At 33.5% G+C, this 16,922-nt stretch overlaps 1 protein-coding gene across 1 annotated transcript; it reads right to left on the bottom strand.

Moving 5' to 3' along the window:
- Nucleotides 1-9,218: 9,218 nt before the first annotated feature.
- Nucleotides 9,219-9,948, bottom strand: LOC131076440 (probable WRKY transcription factor 43). Its single transcript, XM_059216984.1, has 2 exons — nt 9,673-9,948; nt 9,219-9,577 (listed from the first exon to the last, which is right to left on the bottom strand). The coding sequence occupies exons 1-2, from the start codon at nt 9,810-9,812 to the stop codon at nt 9,349-9,351; spliced, it is 369 nt and encodes a 122-aa protein (XP_059072967.1). The 5' UTR covers nt 9,813-9,948; the 3' UTR covers nt 9,219-9,348.
- Nucleotides 9,949-16,922: the final 6,974 nt, after the last annotated feature.

Consider the following 16,922-nt stretch of genomic DNA (forward strand, 5'->3'; position numbering starts at 1 on the left):
GATATATTTACTAAGCCTTTGCCTAAGGAAACTTTTGAATATCTCAGAGAGCAACTTGGAGTTATACCCTCACCGGTAGAGACTTAGACAGTTGAAGCATGACATCAGACTGACATAATTAACAGAGAAATATTTTTTCGGCTTTGATGAAGGAGAGCTACTTCTCAGGGGGAGTAGATTAGATAAATTTGGTTATAACAATTGATATTTGTAATAAGTTCTATGAACTGATTATATTTGGAAAAACACATTATCTTTCGGGAGAGAGTATTCCTAGGGGGAGAAATATTATTTCTGGTAATTGATCTCTTTGGGGAGATTGTTTTGGCATTTCTGCTTTGGCACTTAGATGGTTTTTCCATCTTGTGTTGCTATCAATGCCAAAGGGGGAGATTGTTGGTATTATGGATGTGTTGCATTGGTTTTGTCATTGATGTCAACACCTATCAACACTTGTGAACACTTATCAGCATTGAAGATCTTTTGTTATGTTCACCGGCATGTTCAGTGACTGATGCACAGTCACCAGTATTTGGTTCACCTATAGGTTATATTGTTCACCGGCACTGAGGATGATCTATTATCATCTGGATATTACTTGGTTATGTCAAAGACATTGTTTGGATACTTGGTTTTGGTGATTTGGTTATTGGTCTAATCAAGTTTGCATATTTATTGTTACTGACAAATAGGTATAGGTTATGGACCGGCAAGCGTTATCTATTCCAGATCAGCACGACACATTATGGAGATGTCTTATTGTTTATTATTGTAAATGCATTGAGCTGACATGATGCATTGCATATTGATTCATTTGTAATTGATTTAATTGTAATATTCTTAGTAAGCCGACCTACACATTTGGTCTTAGGTTTTGGTATATATGTAAGATCTCATTTGTGAGATTGAGATAGGGAATGCAATAAGTTATTACAAGGTTGTGATATTCGGTATAAGATGAGCTATACACACAGACATCATTTCAAGATTTAAGGAAGGTGTGAAGAAGACAATCAGAGCTTAACCGATACTGAATCTAGCATACTAAGATGCTATTTTGAGCAGTACATTATCATTGGATCTAACCATCCAATTGTAGTTAGTGTGACTCCCATTTTGTGATTGAGCAATGAGCTCTAGGCAGTTGGCCTTTCTGCATGTGCAGACCCCATTTGTACACACATACTATCTGCAGTAGTATCATCTGATTGTGGGTAAGGTTTCCCAGCATGGTTTTTCCCCTTATAGGGTTTCCACGGACAAATATATGTGTTATGTGTTGTGGATGTTATTTGTCTTTTTGTTTCATGCATTAAACTTTACCGGTACTATTATTAACTATTAAACTGTCAACCAAAATTAAGTTTGGTTTACTAGTATTATGTATTAAGTTTGGTTAAGTTATATTTGGGTTCAAATTAATAGACAACTGATTCACCCCCCCCCCCCCCCCCTCTTAGTTGCATCCAGGTCCTAACAAATATGTCCTTAAGAAGTGCTAATGATAAATTCCAAATGTACAGATGGTTATGCACTAGTTTTGAGAATGAATGTGCTACGTTTTATCTTTGATGCGCTAAAGTTTGCTTCAGATGCACTAGGATGTGGCTCCTACGCACTAAACAACTTTGTTTTACTTTGTTTGTGGGTTTTTCTATAAATTTTAACACTTTTTTCAACTTTGATGGATGATTTTCTGAAGTATAAAATGCAAACACAACATGAAAAAGACAACTATGTTGCCTATTCTAAACAAAGAGTGTATGTTCTGCGAGGATGTGTTCAAATTCCCAATGTTTTCACAGGTTTGGATACAAATAATATAATTCAGGCAAACTCTTTATTCAAGGGTCATCAACAATACCATAGCCCAGTAGTCTTTATACTCCGTCAGCTCAAACATCCATGTCACCCCCTAGGGGGCACCCATTTTTTTTCCTTTTGCTAGAAATTAACCCAAAGTGAATTGCTTCACAATTGAGTAGCTATCTTGGGAGATATATGGTGAGAGATCTTGGGGGCGGATTCTTCCCCACCCTTGCACTATGATATTGAAGATGTCTAGATACTGACTCGGCTCAAGGTTTCTATTTCTAAGGTTCGTGATCAAGCTTCTTGTTTGGTCTTCAGTGATAAACTCTCTCGAGTGGCTTCCCAACCTTTAGAACAAAGGCTTTACGTATTGTAAAGATACCGGGGGAAGGCTAATCGCTGAGAAAAACCATTGAAGGGACTTTCGTCACCCTCCACTTTTGATTATAGTGGGTTGGAACACTTGACGATAAAGTTTTTTCCCACTTAGGTCGTTCCCCTCTCACCGACCATTTAAATGATGCTCTAAGAGCAACTCGAGAGGGCAGGCTTGCTAAAGGTTGTAAATTATTAAAATATTGAAAGCATAAGAGTGGTTTGGCTTTTTGGTCACCCAGTTAAGGGGAGAGCATATACCTTCCACTTTTGAGACAAGGCACAAAATGATTCTTTTTAATCCCAGAATTCGGTTGTTTGCTAATTCTAGTGGGAGATGTTGCTCCAAAAAGGCATGGTGTTCTTTTTATTTTTCAAGTCAATGATTTTCTAAGCTAAGTAATGAAATCCTGGTCAACATAGCAAATTTTTGAGATGGTCAACAAAAATGAATTCGATAGGGGAAAGATTTCCCTCTTTTGTTTTATCTAGAACTTGAAAACAAGTGAGGTTCTTTAACCTATGCAAGAAAACATAATGGATCCTTTTAGACACCAAAGGATAGTGAGGTTCTTTTTAAGACTTTGCATAAATAAAGGTTGGTCTTGTTCTTTCATAAAACCCAAAAATGAAGTGTTTTCTCTTCCTATGAAAGCAAGGTAAGGTTTTGTTTGTTGTTCTTTTTAAGTACTCCAAAAGAAAATGAGTTCAATTTTATTAATGAGGAAATTAAGAAAACTTTAAATAACTAACTTAACCAAGTTAGAAATAAAAAAATTTCAGCCAAATACCTAAACTAGTAAAAGAAAATCTCCCAACCCTGCAGACAACTGCTAGTAATTTGTTAAAAAAACAAAAACAGTTAGCAAAAGAGTTTTTCCAGGTGGACTTCTACAAATCTATTTTTTTGTCTTTGTTACAATTTTATTTTTCTTTCTGTGTCTTTCATGCACTAATCTACAAACCAGATGCGCTATAGAATGGAACCTATGCACTATCCAAAAGCCCAGATGCACTATGTTGTTCCCTAGATGCACTTCACTGATGTTTTAAAGCACCGAGACTTGCAGGGAATAGAAGAAATGCTATGCACTAAAGTTAAGTCGGTATGTGCTAAGTTATGGTATCAATGTGCTAAATAGTCAGCAAGATGCACCAAAGAACATACCAGATGCGCTACAAAAGGGTATCCATGTGTTAGTTAAAGTTTTCCACATACCTACAAAGTTAGTCCTACATCAAAAATGATTTAATAAATGGGGTTATGCCCCATGGTGGGCACCAAAAATGTGTGCGGGAAAAGTGGTGTGATGAAATGGAAAATGCATAGTCGGGACTTGTCCACACACCAATGGGACTCTTGGTGCAAGTTATGGAGCTATATGGAATAGCTCAGCTTCCCAAGGGATGTTCCATTGTTCTCTATCTCACAAGACCCCTCAAGCCAATGCATTTGCTCTCAGATCACTAAGAAAAGTGACTTAGGGATGACAATCATGAGAATGAGGGATGCTTTGATCAATCTAACATGAATGCAATCCTAAATATGCATGATATCAACAAATATGAATTAAACTAGCATGTATATGATGATAAGATGAAAAGATTAGCAATATAACTATCTTAACATGATATACTAGCTTAATATGATTATTTATGATGATAAAAATGCTTCTAAAATGTTTATTAGATTATTTATATTCAAAGAGATATTAAATGCTTAGTGCAATGCCTATAAGTGTGATGCTAAAGACTTGGATATGAGAATGAGGGAATGAGGGCTCTATTTATAGGAAAAATAGGGCAATGTATGGTCAATATGAGATAATCTTATCAAGGGCTAGGATTGAAAGTTATCAATCCATGCACTCAATTCTCACCAATGAAATGGTGATAATTGTCAACAAGAGACTACTTGAGAGGAGATGTAAGAAACATTAAATGCTTGAGAAGACCTCATGGTTACCTTAGGAGGTAAGGGTTAAGTTTATCCTTTGAACAAAGCTTTTACCCAAAGGATAAACTCTTGTGCAAGGGTTAAAGGAATAACCATGGTGAAAGCAATGCATGCTTGATGAGACCCCTAGGTTAGATGTAGATTGAGTTAGAGAAAGTCTCTACTCATGCAAGAGGGTTGAGTTAACCATTAATGGTTTGGAAGACTTTCAAGGTTATCTTGTTGAAGACATAAAGCCTTTAATGGTTATTGAAGACTTTAAAGGTTTGAGAAGTGACTTCCCTTTGTTTAGGGATGTGACAATATTTAGTAGATGGGTTCAACTAATTTAGAAGGGATTAGAAGAATCTAGAAGAGGTTTTAGAGAAGCAAGTGGGAAATGTAGGAGAATGCAAGTGGATGGAGGGTAATTAAAATAAATTGCTTTATTTCAACAAAATAGATGCAAGTGGGGGGATTTAAATAAATTAAATTTATTTATTTAAAGTGAACAATTTAATTAAATGTAAATTTAATTAAAAAGAGTAGAAAGGGGATTTAATTAAATAAAGTGATTTATTCAATTAAATGATATGAAAGTCCTAGATGAATTTAATTAAATAAATTGAATAACTTATTTAATCAAATAGATGAATGTGAATGATTTAATTAAATTAATTTTAATTAAATAGAGGAATGAGAATAAATTGAACATTAAATATTCACTGAGGAAAATGGTCATTTTTATACGTCTACATTTATAAGAAAAGATTGAATAGGATTATGGAAAGCATAAATGTCAAGGTGGATGAGCAAGGTAATAATCAGATAAGATCATATGACTATGGACCGGAAGATGAATTTGTCAGATAAGAACCGATAGTGCAAGAATCAGTTCAAAGCACAGATACAATTACTCTGGTATTACTCTGGGAAGATTAGAAAATTCCACAGTGACTGTTGAAGAGCAGAAAGAAATATAAAGTCAAGACAATCCTAAGCCCCCCAAGTATGTGAAGCAGAATCATTTTGAAGATCAGACCATTGGAGATAAAAGGAAAGGTGTGATGATAAGAAGAAGGCTATCTATTGAAGAGGGATGTTTAATTTATCAAATTGAAACAGAATCTTTTATTGAAGCAAGTAAAGATGAGAATTGGATGAAAGAAATGGAAGAAGAACCAGATCAGATATAAAAAAATAAGACTTGGGAATTGGTTCCTAGGCCTAAAGATAAGAATGTTATTGGAACTAAATGGGTTTTTAGGAATAAATTAAATGAGGAAGGTCAAGTTGTGAGAAACAAAGCTAGATTTGTTTGCAAAGGTTATTCACAGGATGGAGTTGATTGTGATGAGACTTATGCTCTGGTTGCAAGAGTTGAAGCGGTAAGACTATTTCTTGCCTATGTTGCACACAATAACTGCAAGGTATATCAGATGGATGTCAAATATGAATTTCTGAATGGAGATCTTGAAGAAGAAGTCTACATTGAACAACCTAATGGTTTTTCTTTATCAGAAGACAAAGACATGGTTTGTAGATTGAAGAAAGCTTTATATGGATTGAAACAAGCCCCTAGAGAATGGTATGCTAGATTAGATAAATATATTTCTAAGCTCAGTTTTAGCAAAGGTTATGCTAATAGTAACTTATATTACAAGATTGAGCATGATGACATACTGATCATTGAACTCTTTGTGGATGATATCATTTTTGGAGGAGAAGAAATTTTATGCATGAAATTTGCTGATGATATGAAGAGTGAATTTGAAATGTCTATGATTGGAGAGAGGAAATTTTTCTTAGGTTTATAGATTACTTAGTTTGATAAAGGTATTTTCATTTGTCAAACTAAGTATTTGAAGCAATTGCTTAAGAAATATAGACTTGAAAATTCTAAACCTATCGATAGTCCTATGATAACCAGTTGCAAATTGTCAAAGGATGATGAATCCCCTTTAAAGTGAATCCTGGTAGATACAAATCAATGATTGGTGGATTACTATACTTAACTCAGACTAGACCTAATATAATGAATGCTACTTGTATTGCTTCTAGATTTTAGTTAGATACTAGAGGAACTCATGATATTGTTATTAAAAGGGTATTCAGATATTTGGCAGGTACAACAAATTATGGGTTATGGTATCCAAAGGATGATGATTTCAGACTATGTGCCTATACAGACTCTAATTGGGCGGGAGATGTGGATGACCAGGAGAGAACTATAGGTCGTGCATTCTTTCTTGGGAAGAAATTGGTTTCATGGCTTAACAAGAAACAATCATGCACTTCATTATCTACTGCTGAAGCTAACCATGTAGCTGCTACAACTAACTGTACTAAGATTTTATGGATGAAACAAATACTGAAGGATGTAAGGATAAGTTATGATGAGCCTATTTTTATCACTATGATAATACTGTCGCCATTGATATGTCAAAGAATCCGGTATTTGATTCCAAATCAAAAAAAAATTCTATAAGGTATAATTTCTTGAAAGAAAAGGTTGAAGCAAAGGAAGTCAGACTGGTTTATGTGCCTACCAAGGAACGTATTGAAGATATTCTAACAAAACCATTGCCTAAAGATACTTTTGAATATGTCAAAGATTAGTTGGGGGTCACTAGCCCTCCGAAAGAGACTTAGAGATGCAGTAATGCATCAATTTGGTGAGCCTATCAGACACACTTTCTGATTCAGGTTGATGAGATGATGATGCTGCTTAGGGGGAGTAGTCAGTTGTTTGGTTCATATTTTTTTTGTGTTGGTATCCTTCCTTTGTCATTTATGTCAAAGGGGGAGATGGTGTTCATGTGAAAATTAGTTAACCAAAGGGGAAGTTATATTTTAGATCAATCTATTGGAAATTGTTGGCATTCCTTGGCACTTGGATGATTTTCACATTCAGTGTTGCCATCAATGTCAAATGAGGATATTGTTGGCAATATGTTGGATTTGGTTAAGTGTTGTCATTTATGTCAACATTGTATCCTAGTTGGACCTATCTCGGTTAGACTTGGTGTTTGTCTTAGTTTTGGCTATGATTCTGATCCGGTATGATCAGATCCTTGGATTTAGTTTTGGATGGTTATTCAGGATGGTTATATGCTTATCATATTTAGTTGGTTCATGATTTGGTGCTTTGGAAGCTATCGCTTATGTTATCAGTTCATATTTCCTGGTACTGGTTATCTTTACCAGTTAGCAATATTTGGCGATACTTGTTAAGTGATTTTGGTTTGGCTTATGGAAATGGTTCCCTATTGTGCTAAAGGTGTTCTAGATCATGTTATAATTGTTTGGTGGCTTTGCATTGGATGACATGCTGATTTGGTTGTCCTATTTGGATTCGGTTGATTATTCTATTTTATTGCACTAAGGATTTCTACCAGTTTGTGAAATGTGTTGGAGATTGGTCTTAGCATGATTTTCGGAGGATGCATTTGTTTGGGAATTTGAATTAGGTCCATGCTATGTAATGTAAATCATAAGATTGGTTTGGTGATATGTAATTTTTGTAATTATGGGTTAATAGGTTTAGGGTTTAGCCGACCTTATCATTAAGGTTGATGAATTGTGTTTATAGGCGACTTATTCATACAATCTCAGGATCGATGGTTATGTCTGCATTATCAAAGAAAGGTTTATGTATGAACAATAATATATCATTTAGTGGAAGGTTGTGAAGGATTTGGTGTTGCAGTGCAGACATTTGTTCTTTAGCCCCACTGCTGTGAAATATCTATCATTGTATGAATGTTGAATGCAATGGTCAATTCAATTATGGAGATATTTTATTTGATCTTCTTATCCCTATCATACTTTTTGATGAGAGTGAGACTCAATTGAAAGTTTTGGTTTTGTTTTATCATTATTTGGAAATTAATAATAATAACGATGTTTTAAAACTTTCTAGTTAAAAGATATAACTTTCGTCTACTTTCTGGTTAAAAGTACACTTGGAATTTATTCATTGTATATTGTCAGAAGTAAGTTGTGCCTTGTAAAAGAAGCAAATAGTGGGTATAGAAGGTCACCATACCTATCTCAAATCTTTGATAAAATTGTTACCTATTTAGGTGTTAGAATATAGAGTTAGGTAGCAAAATCTATCAATAAACAGGGTGAAATATTCCAAGATATTTGTACAAAAGATATAGTTGCAAAAACCAAGAAGGATCACAATAGATATTCAAGAATAAGTTTTATATTTTTAAAATAATAAAATAAATTTTAAATCTAAAATATATATTAAAATCATAGTATAAGTATAAAAATAATGTGTAATTTAGTACACAAGCCCTATTGTTGGTGTGGGATATTTATTGAAAAAATAAATAAAGGAAATTGTAGAACATGACATTACATTGTTAGTTACAAGATGCTAAGGGTTGGAGGAGATGCATAATTTAAATTTTGTTGACTAAACGATCTGTAAGCCTTTTTGTGTAATTGAGTGATGTTATTAGTTGTAGTAGACAGACGATATCATAACAAATATGACAATTGCAAGATTATAATGATATATTTGAAATTTTCAACAATTTGAGATGGAACTTTCCTTAAAGTAGGCTAAACATAGGAATTCCAAGCACAATGAAACCACAAAAGAATGTTCTATGACAATGTAGCCTTGAAAACTTAATAATGATGGATAGATGGTTGACTAGGGTGCACAACAAGTTAAGCACAATTGATAACTAGTACATCTCTGAAATGTACTACAAAACACTTTTTGAAATGTTTCATTATAAAAGAACTAAAATGCTAACCAACTACAACATAATGCAAAATAAATATTGAAAAAAAAAACAATTAAAAATTCTCACCATATTAGATCACTTTTCTTTGTTAAACGAAAGACTAAATACTTTTATGTACCACATCCACATTTCACATTTATTAACCTCAATATTCTATGGTCACAATTAAAAAAAGTCTACATTCACAATTCTCACTCAATAAATGTAATTCAATTTATTCTTCTATGTAACAAAAGTAAACAAAATACATAATAGAGATAAGAAAACTAGAAAGTGACAAGACACAATTGCAATGATAATAATATAAAAAACACTCCTGCCGACTGTATTACTTGGAAAGTAATAATGGGTGATGAATTATACTTCTTTGGAAGCTTCCTAAATTGGATGACACGACCATTCTGAGAATTATCTAGCTAAAAATTTTCCAAAAAACTGAATAACCATTATCCCACTTTACTGAACAGAAGATACAGAAGAATTTGGAGTACCTTGATGGCGACTATCAGGCACCTGCTGAAAGAACTGCACCCTCAGATCATACCCACAAGATAATGTGGACTCGGGCTTGAAAGAATGGTTGTGTAGTCCTTGGTAACTTATCAGTACGAACTCTGGATCATCGCAGCAGCGCTGTGTTTGCTTTTTCACATTGCAACCTCTTTCCTTACATCTAAAGTAGCTCCTGCCAGATGATAATGGGGTGTTCTTTTTCTCAATGTGGCAGAGAAAACGGAAACTTTTCAAGTGTTTCAGCCAATAAGAAGGGAAAGGACATACCGTGCATAAGTCTTGTTTTTTATGGACTTTTGGCCATACTTTTTCCATGCATACCCATCCTCCAAAGACTCCGTCTCACTTCTCAGTCGAAGCACAATATTTTTGGGGCGAGCAGTGCGGTCACTGTGTTCTGACTCCATCTCCTCCTAATATTGAATTGCTTATCCCTCCTCTATATACTCAGGAGAAAAGTAGACAAATTTTTAAGTGTTCAATGAAATAAGAGCTGGAATCATCGATCGAATACATTACAGTTTAAGTTTATAAGAGAAACTAAAATCCCTTGAACTGCCACCGCTTATAACTAATTGCCTTTCAAGATTTGATGTGAGCCGTAGGTTAATTACCAATTTTCAACCATTCGTACTTGATTCGCTATCCAGGATGACGTCGAATTCAGAGTTATACAGAAAAATATCATGTACGTCGTGTTGAAAACTAAATGGTCTTGGTTTGAAATCAATTTCTGTCGCTTGAATTCATTGTCTGAACGTGTGTATGGACACGGTTGGACGGTTGATCTTTCAATTCGAATATTGTTTGCATATTCAAAGTTACGTGTTTACTACGCACAAGAAACGTGAGGACAAAGACCCTTGTTTTGCCCGTATCACTCAAGACAGCCTATTTGTGAGGATTCACAAGCATTTCCAAGAAGCCCTTGTTTTGTCCGTATCACTCAAGACAATCTATTTGTGAGGATTCACAAGCATTTCCAAGGCGTTGTCAGAAATAGGTTTGGCATTTTTTTCCAAAGAGCAGCGTGGAAATTTAAGCGTACAAAATCTAAGGGTTTACTTGAGGGAGAATAAGCCAAAGTGTACAAGGCTTTTAGGTAAATCACATGAAATTCATGATGAGATGCCTATCAAGTTTTGTAGACTTGGTGACGAGATCCAATGTGGATGAAACGTTACAAGTGTGGAATAAACATCATATATACAATGGACATAAATTTGCCATAAATTTCATTCATCTTAGTCTACATTTAGACCGTTGATGTCGGAGATAATATTTACTATTAGTTGTTGATGTGTTGAAATATCATATGTAGACAATAGATGTAGAATTGGTTGTATTTTTTTATTTTTTTATGTTAGTTTGAATTTTGGAGAAAATTAGCCTTGGAGATTTATTAATATATATAAAAAATCAAGTTTAATATAATTATTTTTGTGTGAACAATCGAGAATCTTTCAGAATTTCCTATTTTTCTTTTATAAAAAACTAATCAATCTTTTATAACTATTTTTTTTTTTTTAAATAATGTTTATAAGTATTTTTTAAGTCAACATGTCACTAGTTTTTTCTTTGCCACTTTTATCAAAAACAAAAAATAAATATAAATATTTTGGATCTATTAATTAATTTAAAGAAACTTAATCTATTTACACAATGAATAATAATGTTAATAGATTTGTAAGTAGCATATTTATTGTTGATGTATTAAAAAATGAATAGCCACTATTACTAAGAAATAGTTGAAATGTAAAAGATTATTTGTTATAGAGAAATATATATATATATATAGTTTGAAGAGATTTTGTATTTTGCAGGAATAAATATAAAATAAAAAAATTTAAAAATGTTATTGAATATACATGTATATATGGTGCTCATCTAAATGACCAAAAATGCATAATTAAAGAAATCCATATATGTGCTAATGCATTGAGCTATATTCGAGAAAAATGTAAGCAAGAGTGAATGTATCAATGGATAAGAAATTTAGAGGGTCACGGTTAGAGGTGTTAGTAATGATATTGCATGGCACCATCTGTATAGTGATAGATTCTTCATCTTGGCATATGCATTACATAATTTTATTGAATAGCTTACGAACAAGGAGGCTAGGAAATAAAAAAGTAATTGAGTGACAAAATTAATTAAAAAAAAGCCTAGAAAAATACTTGTAGCCTACACACTTAAACTCCAATTCTACTTAAAATCAAACATGACTATTGAAGAGATAGTTTGAATCTACCAATAAAGAATAAAATATACCAAATATATCTTATCCTCTCTTGAATCGGAAATTCTTATATGTTATGCGAAATGATCAAATTAGACAAGCTCAAGGTTCTAAATGCCATGTAATGACTATACTTGGATCTCTGTGGAATAATGTTATTTTCTGGTAATCATAGGAGTACTTACACATTTGTTCCCAGACCTCAACTTTTCTATAGATAAAGCTTTGACTAAATATTATATCCCCATTCTCTCAAACATCTATTTTATAATGTAGTGGATGCTTCTCAATAATCGTAAAATTAATTTCAAATAAATATCAAAAGTTTCGAGTTGTAGAGTAGTAGAAGATGTGGGTGCAATGTTTATAAGCACCTCTGAAATCAGAACCTCTTGGGAAGTTGATTGAATATTTGGATCTTTAGTAGGTTGAGGTTTTTCTTTCCTTGTGCTCATTCTCTTGGGGTTGGGATCTTCAGTAGGTGGAGCAGTTATTTTTTTGGTTTCTTAGTGGGTTTCCTCTCCATCATCATTTTCTTGCTCTTTCTTCTTTGGAAGTGTTTGTTCTTTAGCTTCATCCTCACCATCAACTTCCTTTGTTATATTTTCTTCTTCCTCATCTAAGGATTATGAATCTAAATTTTCCATCAAATCACACATGTGAATTTTACTCCTTGTCACTCCAACATAGTGATTTGTAGACATATCCACATATTATTTTATCTTATTGTTTCTCTCATTATCACATCCAAGTTAGTCATGAGCTTTTGTGACCAATCTATACTAGGCAATGGTTTTTCTTGCTGAACCAGGAGATCAGTTTGTCTCCCAAGAAAAATTTCCTTCCACTAGTAGTACTTGTGTCATCCGAACAACCAACGCAATAAACATATGTGTAAACCATGAGTGATAAATCATAATCCTTTCTATATCATAGACCATAATTTGAAGTTCCCTTCTAATATCTAAATATTCTTTTGACAACCACATCATGACATTTTTTAGCATTTGCTTGATATCTCGCCACTATACAAACTACCTACACAATATCTTATCTAAAAGTAGTTAAATATAACAAACCACCTATTAAAGATCTATATTGAGTCTGATCAACATCCATAGACCCTTCGTCCTTACTCAAGTGATAGCCAATAGCCATGGGGGTACTCACTAGTTTAGCATTCTCCATAAAAAACTTCTTCAACATTTTCTTAACATACATAGCTTGAGAAATAATATTCCACAATCTAACTAAGAAACTTGAAGAACAAGAAATAAATTCAACTCACCAATCATTGACATTTCAAATTCCTTCTTCATTTTTTATGTAAACCTTTTACATGCCTTATCTCCATCTCCAAAGATAATATCATCAACATATGCAACTACTATTGACAAACTACCATCCTCAATTTTGAAATAAAGACACTATCGACAATACCTTTCTTGAATCCTTGTTGCAGTAAATATTTGTCCAACCTAGCATACCAAGCCCTAGGGGCATGTTTTAGACTATACGATGCCTTCTTCAATTTACATACTATATATGGATCTATTCCCAACTACAATCCATCAGTCTGTTCTATGTAGACTTCCTCTTCTAGTTCTCCATTTAGAAAAGCTAACTTGACATCCCTCTAATATACTTTAAATTTTTTGTGAGTAGCAAAGGCTAAGAACATTTTGATTGCCTCCATTCTAGGTACCGAAAAAAAAGTCTCCTTAAAATCTATACCTTCAACTTGAGAATATCCTTTATGGTGGTACTATGAAAATTCTTGCCCTTTCTTGAAATATCTTGCTCAAATCGGAAAATTTAAGAAGATTTCCAATATTAAAATTAGGGATTACCAAATTTGTGTACCCATCTTTCCATCAAAAAACCCTAAATAATTAATTTGTATTTTGACTCAATCGTTGTCATTTAGACAACAAAATTTAAATACCCTCCCAGGCCATTTTCAATAATGAACTTGAATAAAATATAAAGTTTTCTTTATACCTTTCTCCACATGTCAAAGTAAAAAATATAATAAGTTGCCCTATATTTTAATTTTCCCTATATTATAATAATATTTTTATTAACTTTTATAATATGCACCCCAACATAAGGATGAAACAAAATTATAACATTTGTGAGGTTCTTGAAATTTCATATTTATCAAGTGGTGTGGTTTGCAGTATGGGATGCAACTAAACTCGCTCTAAAATGAGGTTATAAAACTCGTGTTATTGACTTTTTCAAAAAATTTTGAAAAATCAAAACTATAGCTAATTTGCTGATCACAATCAATGATCTGTAATTTTTGACTTTTCGTAGCCACGGATGATCCAGGTGGATCTACGAAGGCCAAAAATTTACAATCTCATAATCTCTCAAATTCAGCATCACTGCAAAGAGCTTAGAGAATGGAACCCGACGCAACTTGAACGGGCGAAAAAAGAGCTCATATGCAAAAGCTATGCTTGGTCAAAGTTTGGTCAAACAGGTGAACCAGAGGGCTAGATAAAGGGCGAAATCAGACCATCTCAAAAGTGGTCAACAATGGATTTCAAAATGAAGAGTCCGATGAGAGCTTTCCAACGGCATTCGTTTCATCAAAAACGGAGCTCATATGAAGAAGTTATGATTGTTTGAAGTTCCAAGATAAATACGGATTTTGATGACGTCAGCATGACACTATAAAAACTTTAAGGAGAGGGAAAAAATTCAAATTAAAATTAAAATGGTTATTTAATTCGAATTAAAAGAATTAGATAATGGGAGTTGAACTCCCAACCATTGCCCTCCTAAAAATAAGGCCAACCAATAGGCTATTTATGGTATATGATATAATTGAGGATGAGTTTTTATCTATCAATAACAAATTCGCCCAACATCTCATGCATTTATTTTGCTTGATTTTTGGAAGCTACCTTTATTTCGGGATTAGCAAGGTGTAAAGTTTGTTATTACCCAAGCCCTTACGAAAATACATTAATAGACCCCAAATTAGTCATAACTTAGGAAATTTGTTAAACAACCCAAATTTAATATGTAGGTAGATACGAACAACATATTATTGGGATAGTTTATTTTGTATAGCTTAAAATTATACAAGCCAAACAAAGGGAGTTTATATTTTGTATGGCTTGAAATTATGGAAGCCAAAATGGGTTAATTTGTTATGTAATTTGGGGAGTTTTATGGTTATTTGGTTTTAGACCAAATAAAGCATATTTTATGTATAAAAGGGGAGTCATTTTCCTTTGTAAGAAAAGAGATATGAGACATTTAGTCTTGAAGGAACCAGTTGTAATTCTTGTGGGAGAATTATTGTAATTCTTGAGAGAATTTTGTAAGTGAGGAGATTATTGTAAGCACGAAGTTATTATCTTCAAGTGCGAAAGAGAGAGACTGTAAAGGCTGAAGCTTGGATGTTGTAAGAAGGCGTGTTTTGCCTAGCGACATTAATAAAGCGGTCCCCGAATTGAGAAGTGGACCCGGAGACGTAGTCCTAACCGGACAAACTCCGTTATCAAATTGTTTGCGTCTCTTCTATCTCTTTCTTATTTCTCTCATTTCTTTTTTAGTTATGTTCTTTATTTTATGTTATTAAACACATTGTTACTTTTAAGTGTTTAAAGCATAAATCTTCTTGTAATTTTCAACGGTTAAAAGCATAGTCATGCAATACTGCCAGGATCGGGAATAAACTGTAATTGGAATTAATTTACAAGTTATTGTTTGTAAACTCTAATTTCAGATCAACGGACCACAGTATGTATGTCGGTGGGCCCTGTAAGTTTTTTGAAAAAATCAATTGTTTAAATAACAAGGTTCCACACGCATGAATCGTGTTCTGTCACGATATAAAGAACGTAGAATTTTCAGAGGGGCGTGGGGTAATAGTGACCGTTGTGTCTTGGCGAAGGAAGGAAATGAGTAGAGGGGAACACATGACACACGTGGCAAAGTTAGGGTGCAAGCGTGGGGCAAAGGAGGCATAATGTGTAGAAGGCCATGGTAGAACACGGGGTTGAGATGTGACTTTTCAACTTTTGTTGACTTCACTTTTGCAAAAATTTGTGATACGATACAAGTTGCAGTGTTCTTTATTTGTTTCCAACATGGATGCTTGTTTTGAGATACGCTGGTGTGTTTCGTTTTCAAATCAATAATGGTTTTAAGGGTTTAGATTATCATCACTTTTATTGTATAATCCCAGAAGTTGTGAAGAGCAAGGAGAAGCGACAATCTGATGGACACACTGCAAATATAATGCTCAGGATTTAATACATCTTTCCCAAGTATTGGAGAAGGAATCAGATGATGGTAAGAAGAAATTGTTGTAGCTTAAAATCTACAGATTCCATTATAACAATGAAAAGGTTCGATCATATTTAAAATGGACAAGAACATGCCAAGGGATTTATTGTAATTACTGTGGCATCACAGTATGAGTCTGCAATGTTTCAAATCAAGCCCAGAGATTAGATAAAGCCTAATCATTTCAATCGATCGGTGTTTGTAGAATTTCTTGTTTTATTCCCTGAGATGTCTTACGGTAGTATCTTCAAAGTTGCAATTATGTGAAGTGTTACTATCATGAGTCAAGTTAGATTTAAATAAATTTGAATTTGGAAAGAGTTTGATGCTACATATGCAGTAACTTGATATGTATTGAAAGGGTGGTATTTTTGTCTGAATGGAGATTTCAAAGTTGATAGAAATGTGTTGATATCGATTTGTATTGAAGAATATGGCTGGTATGTTGCTAAGTTCGATGTTTTTTCTTCTGCACAATAATAAATGGTTATGACCAATGCATTGGAATGAATGTTTTCATCAAATTTAACATTGCGGCCATCCATCACAACATTCATTGCATTATTATTTTGTTTGTGTATTGAAGGTTCGAGTTTAGTAAAAACTTGAAGGGATTTCTTTGCTATAACTGTGAATTGATTGTGGTGGACTGTTGAAAAACCATGAAAGCATGGTATAGTATTTTGTTGGGTCCGATCAATGCCAAACGATCAAATAGCTAGTGGAGAGTGAAAGAATTAATAGTCAAGAAGATGAATTTAAAGTGTAATACAAAGGATTATTGTAGGGGCCCGATTGATTTTACATAATTTAAGCTACAATGGATATTGCAAACTGTTTAATAAGTATGTCATCAATGTTGGGGAATTGTTTCGTTGAGAACCACAATAATTGAAAAAATAGTTGGGTTCAATTTTTAAATATTACATTTCAAAGATGAAATAAGTTGCAACAGATTTAAAAGGAGGAG

Source organism: Cryptomeria japonica, chromosome 3, assembly GCF_030272615.1.
Source record: "Cryptomeria japonica chromosome 3, Sugi_1.0, whole genome shotgun sequence".
Lineage (NCBI taxonomy): Eukaryota > Viridiplantae > Streptophyta > Pinopsida > Cupressales > Cupressaceae > Cryptomeria > Cryptomeria japonica.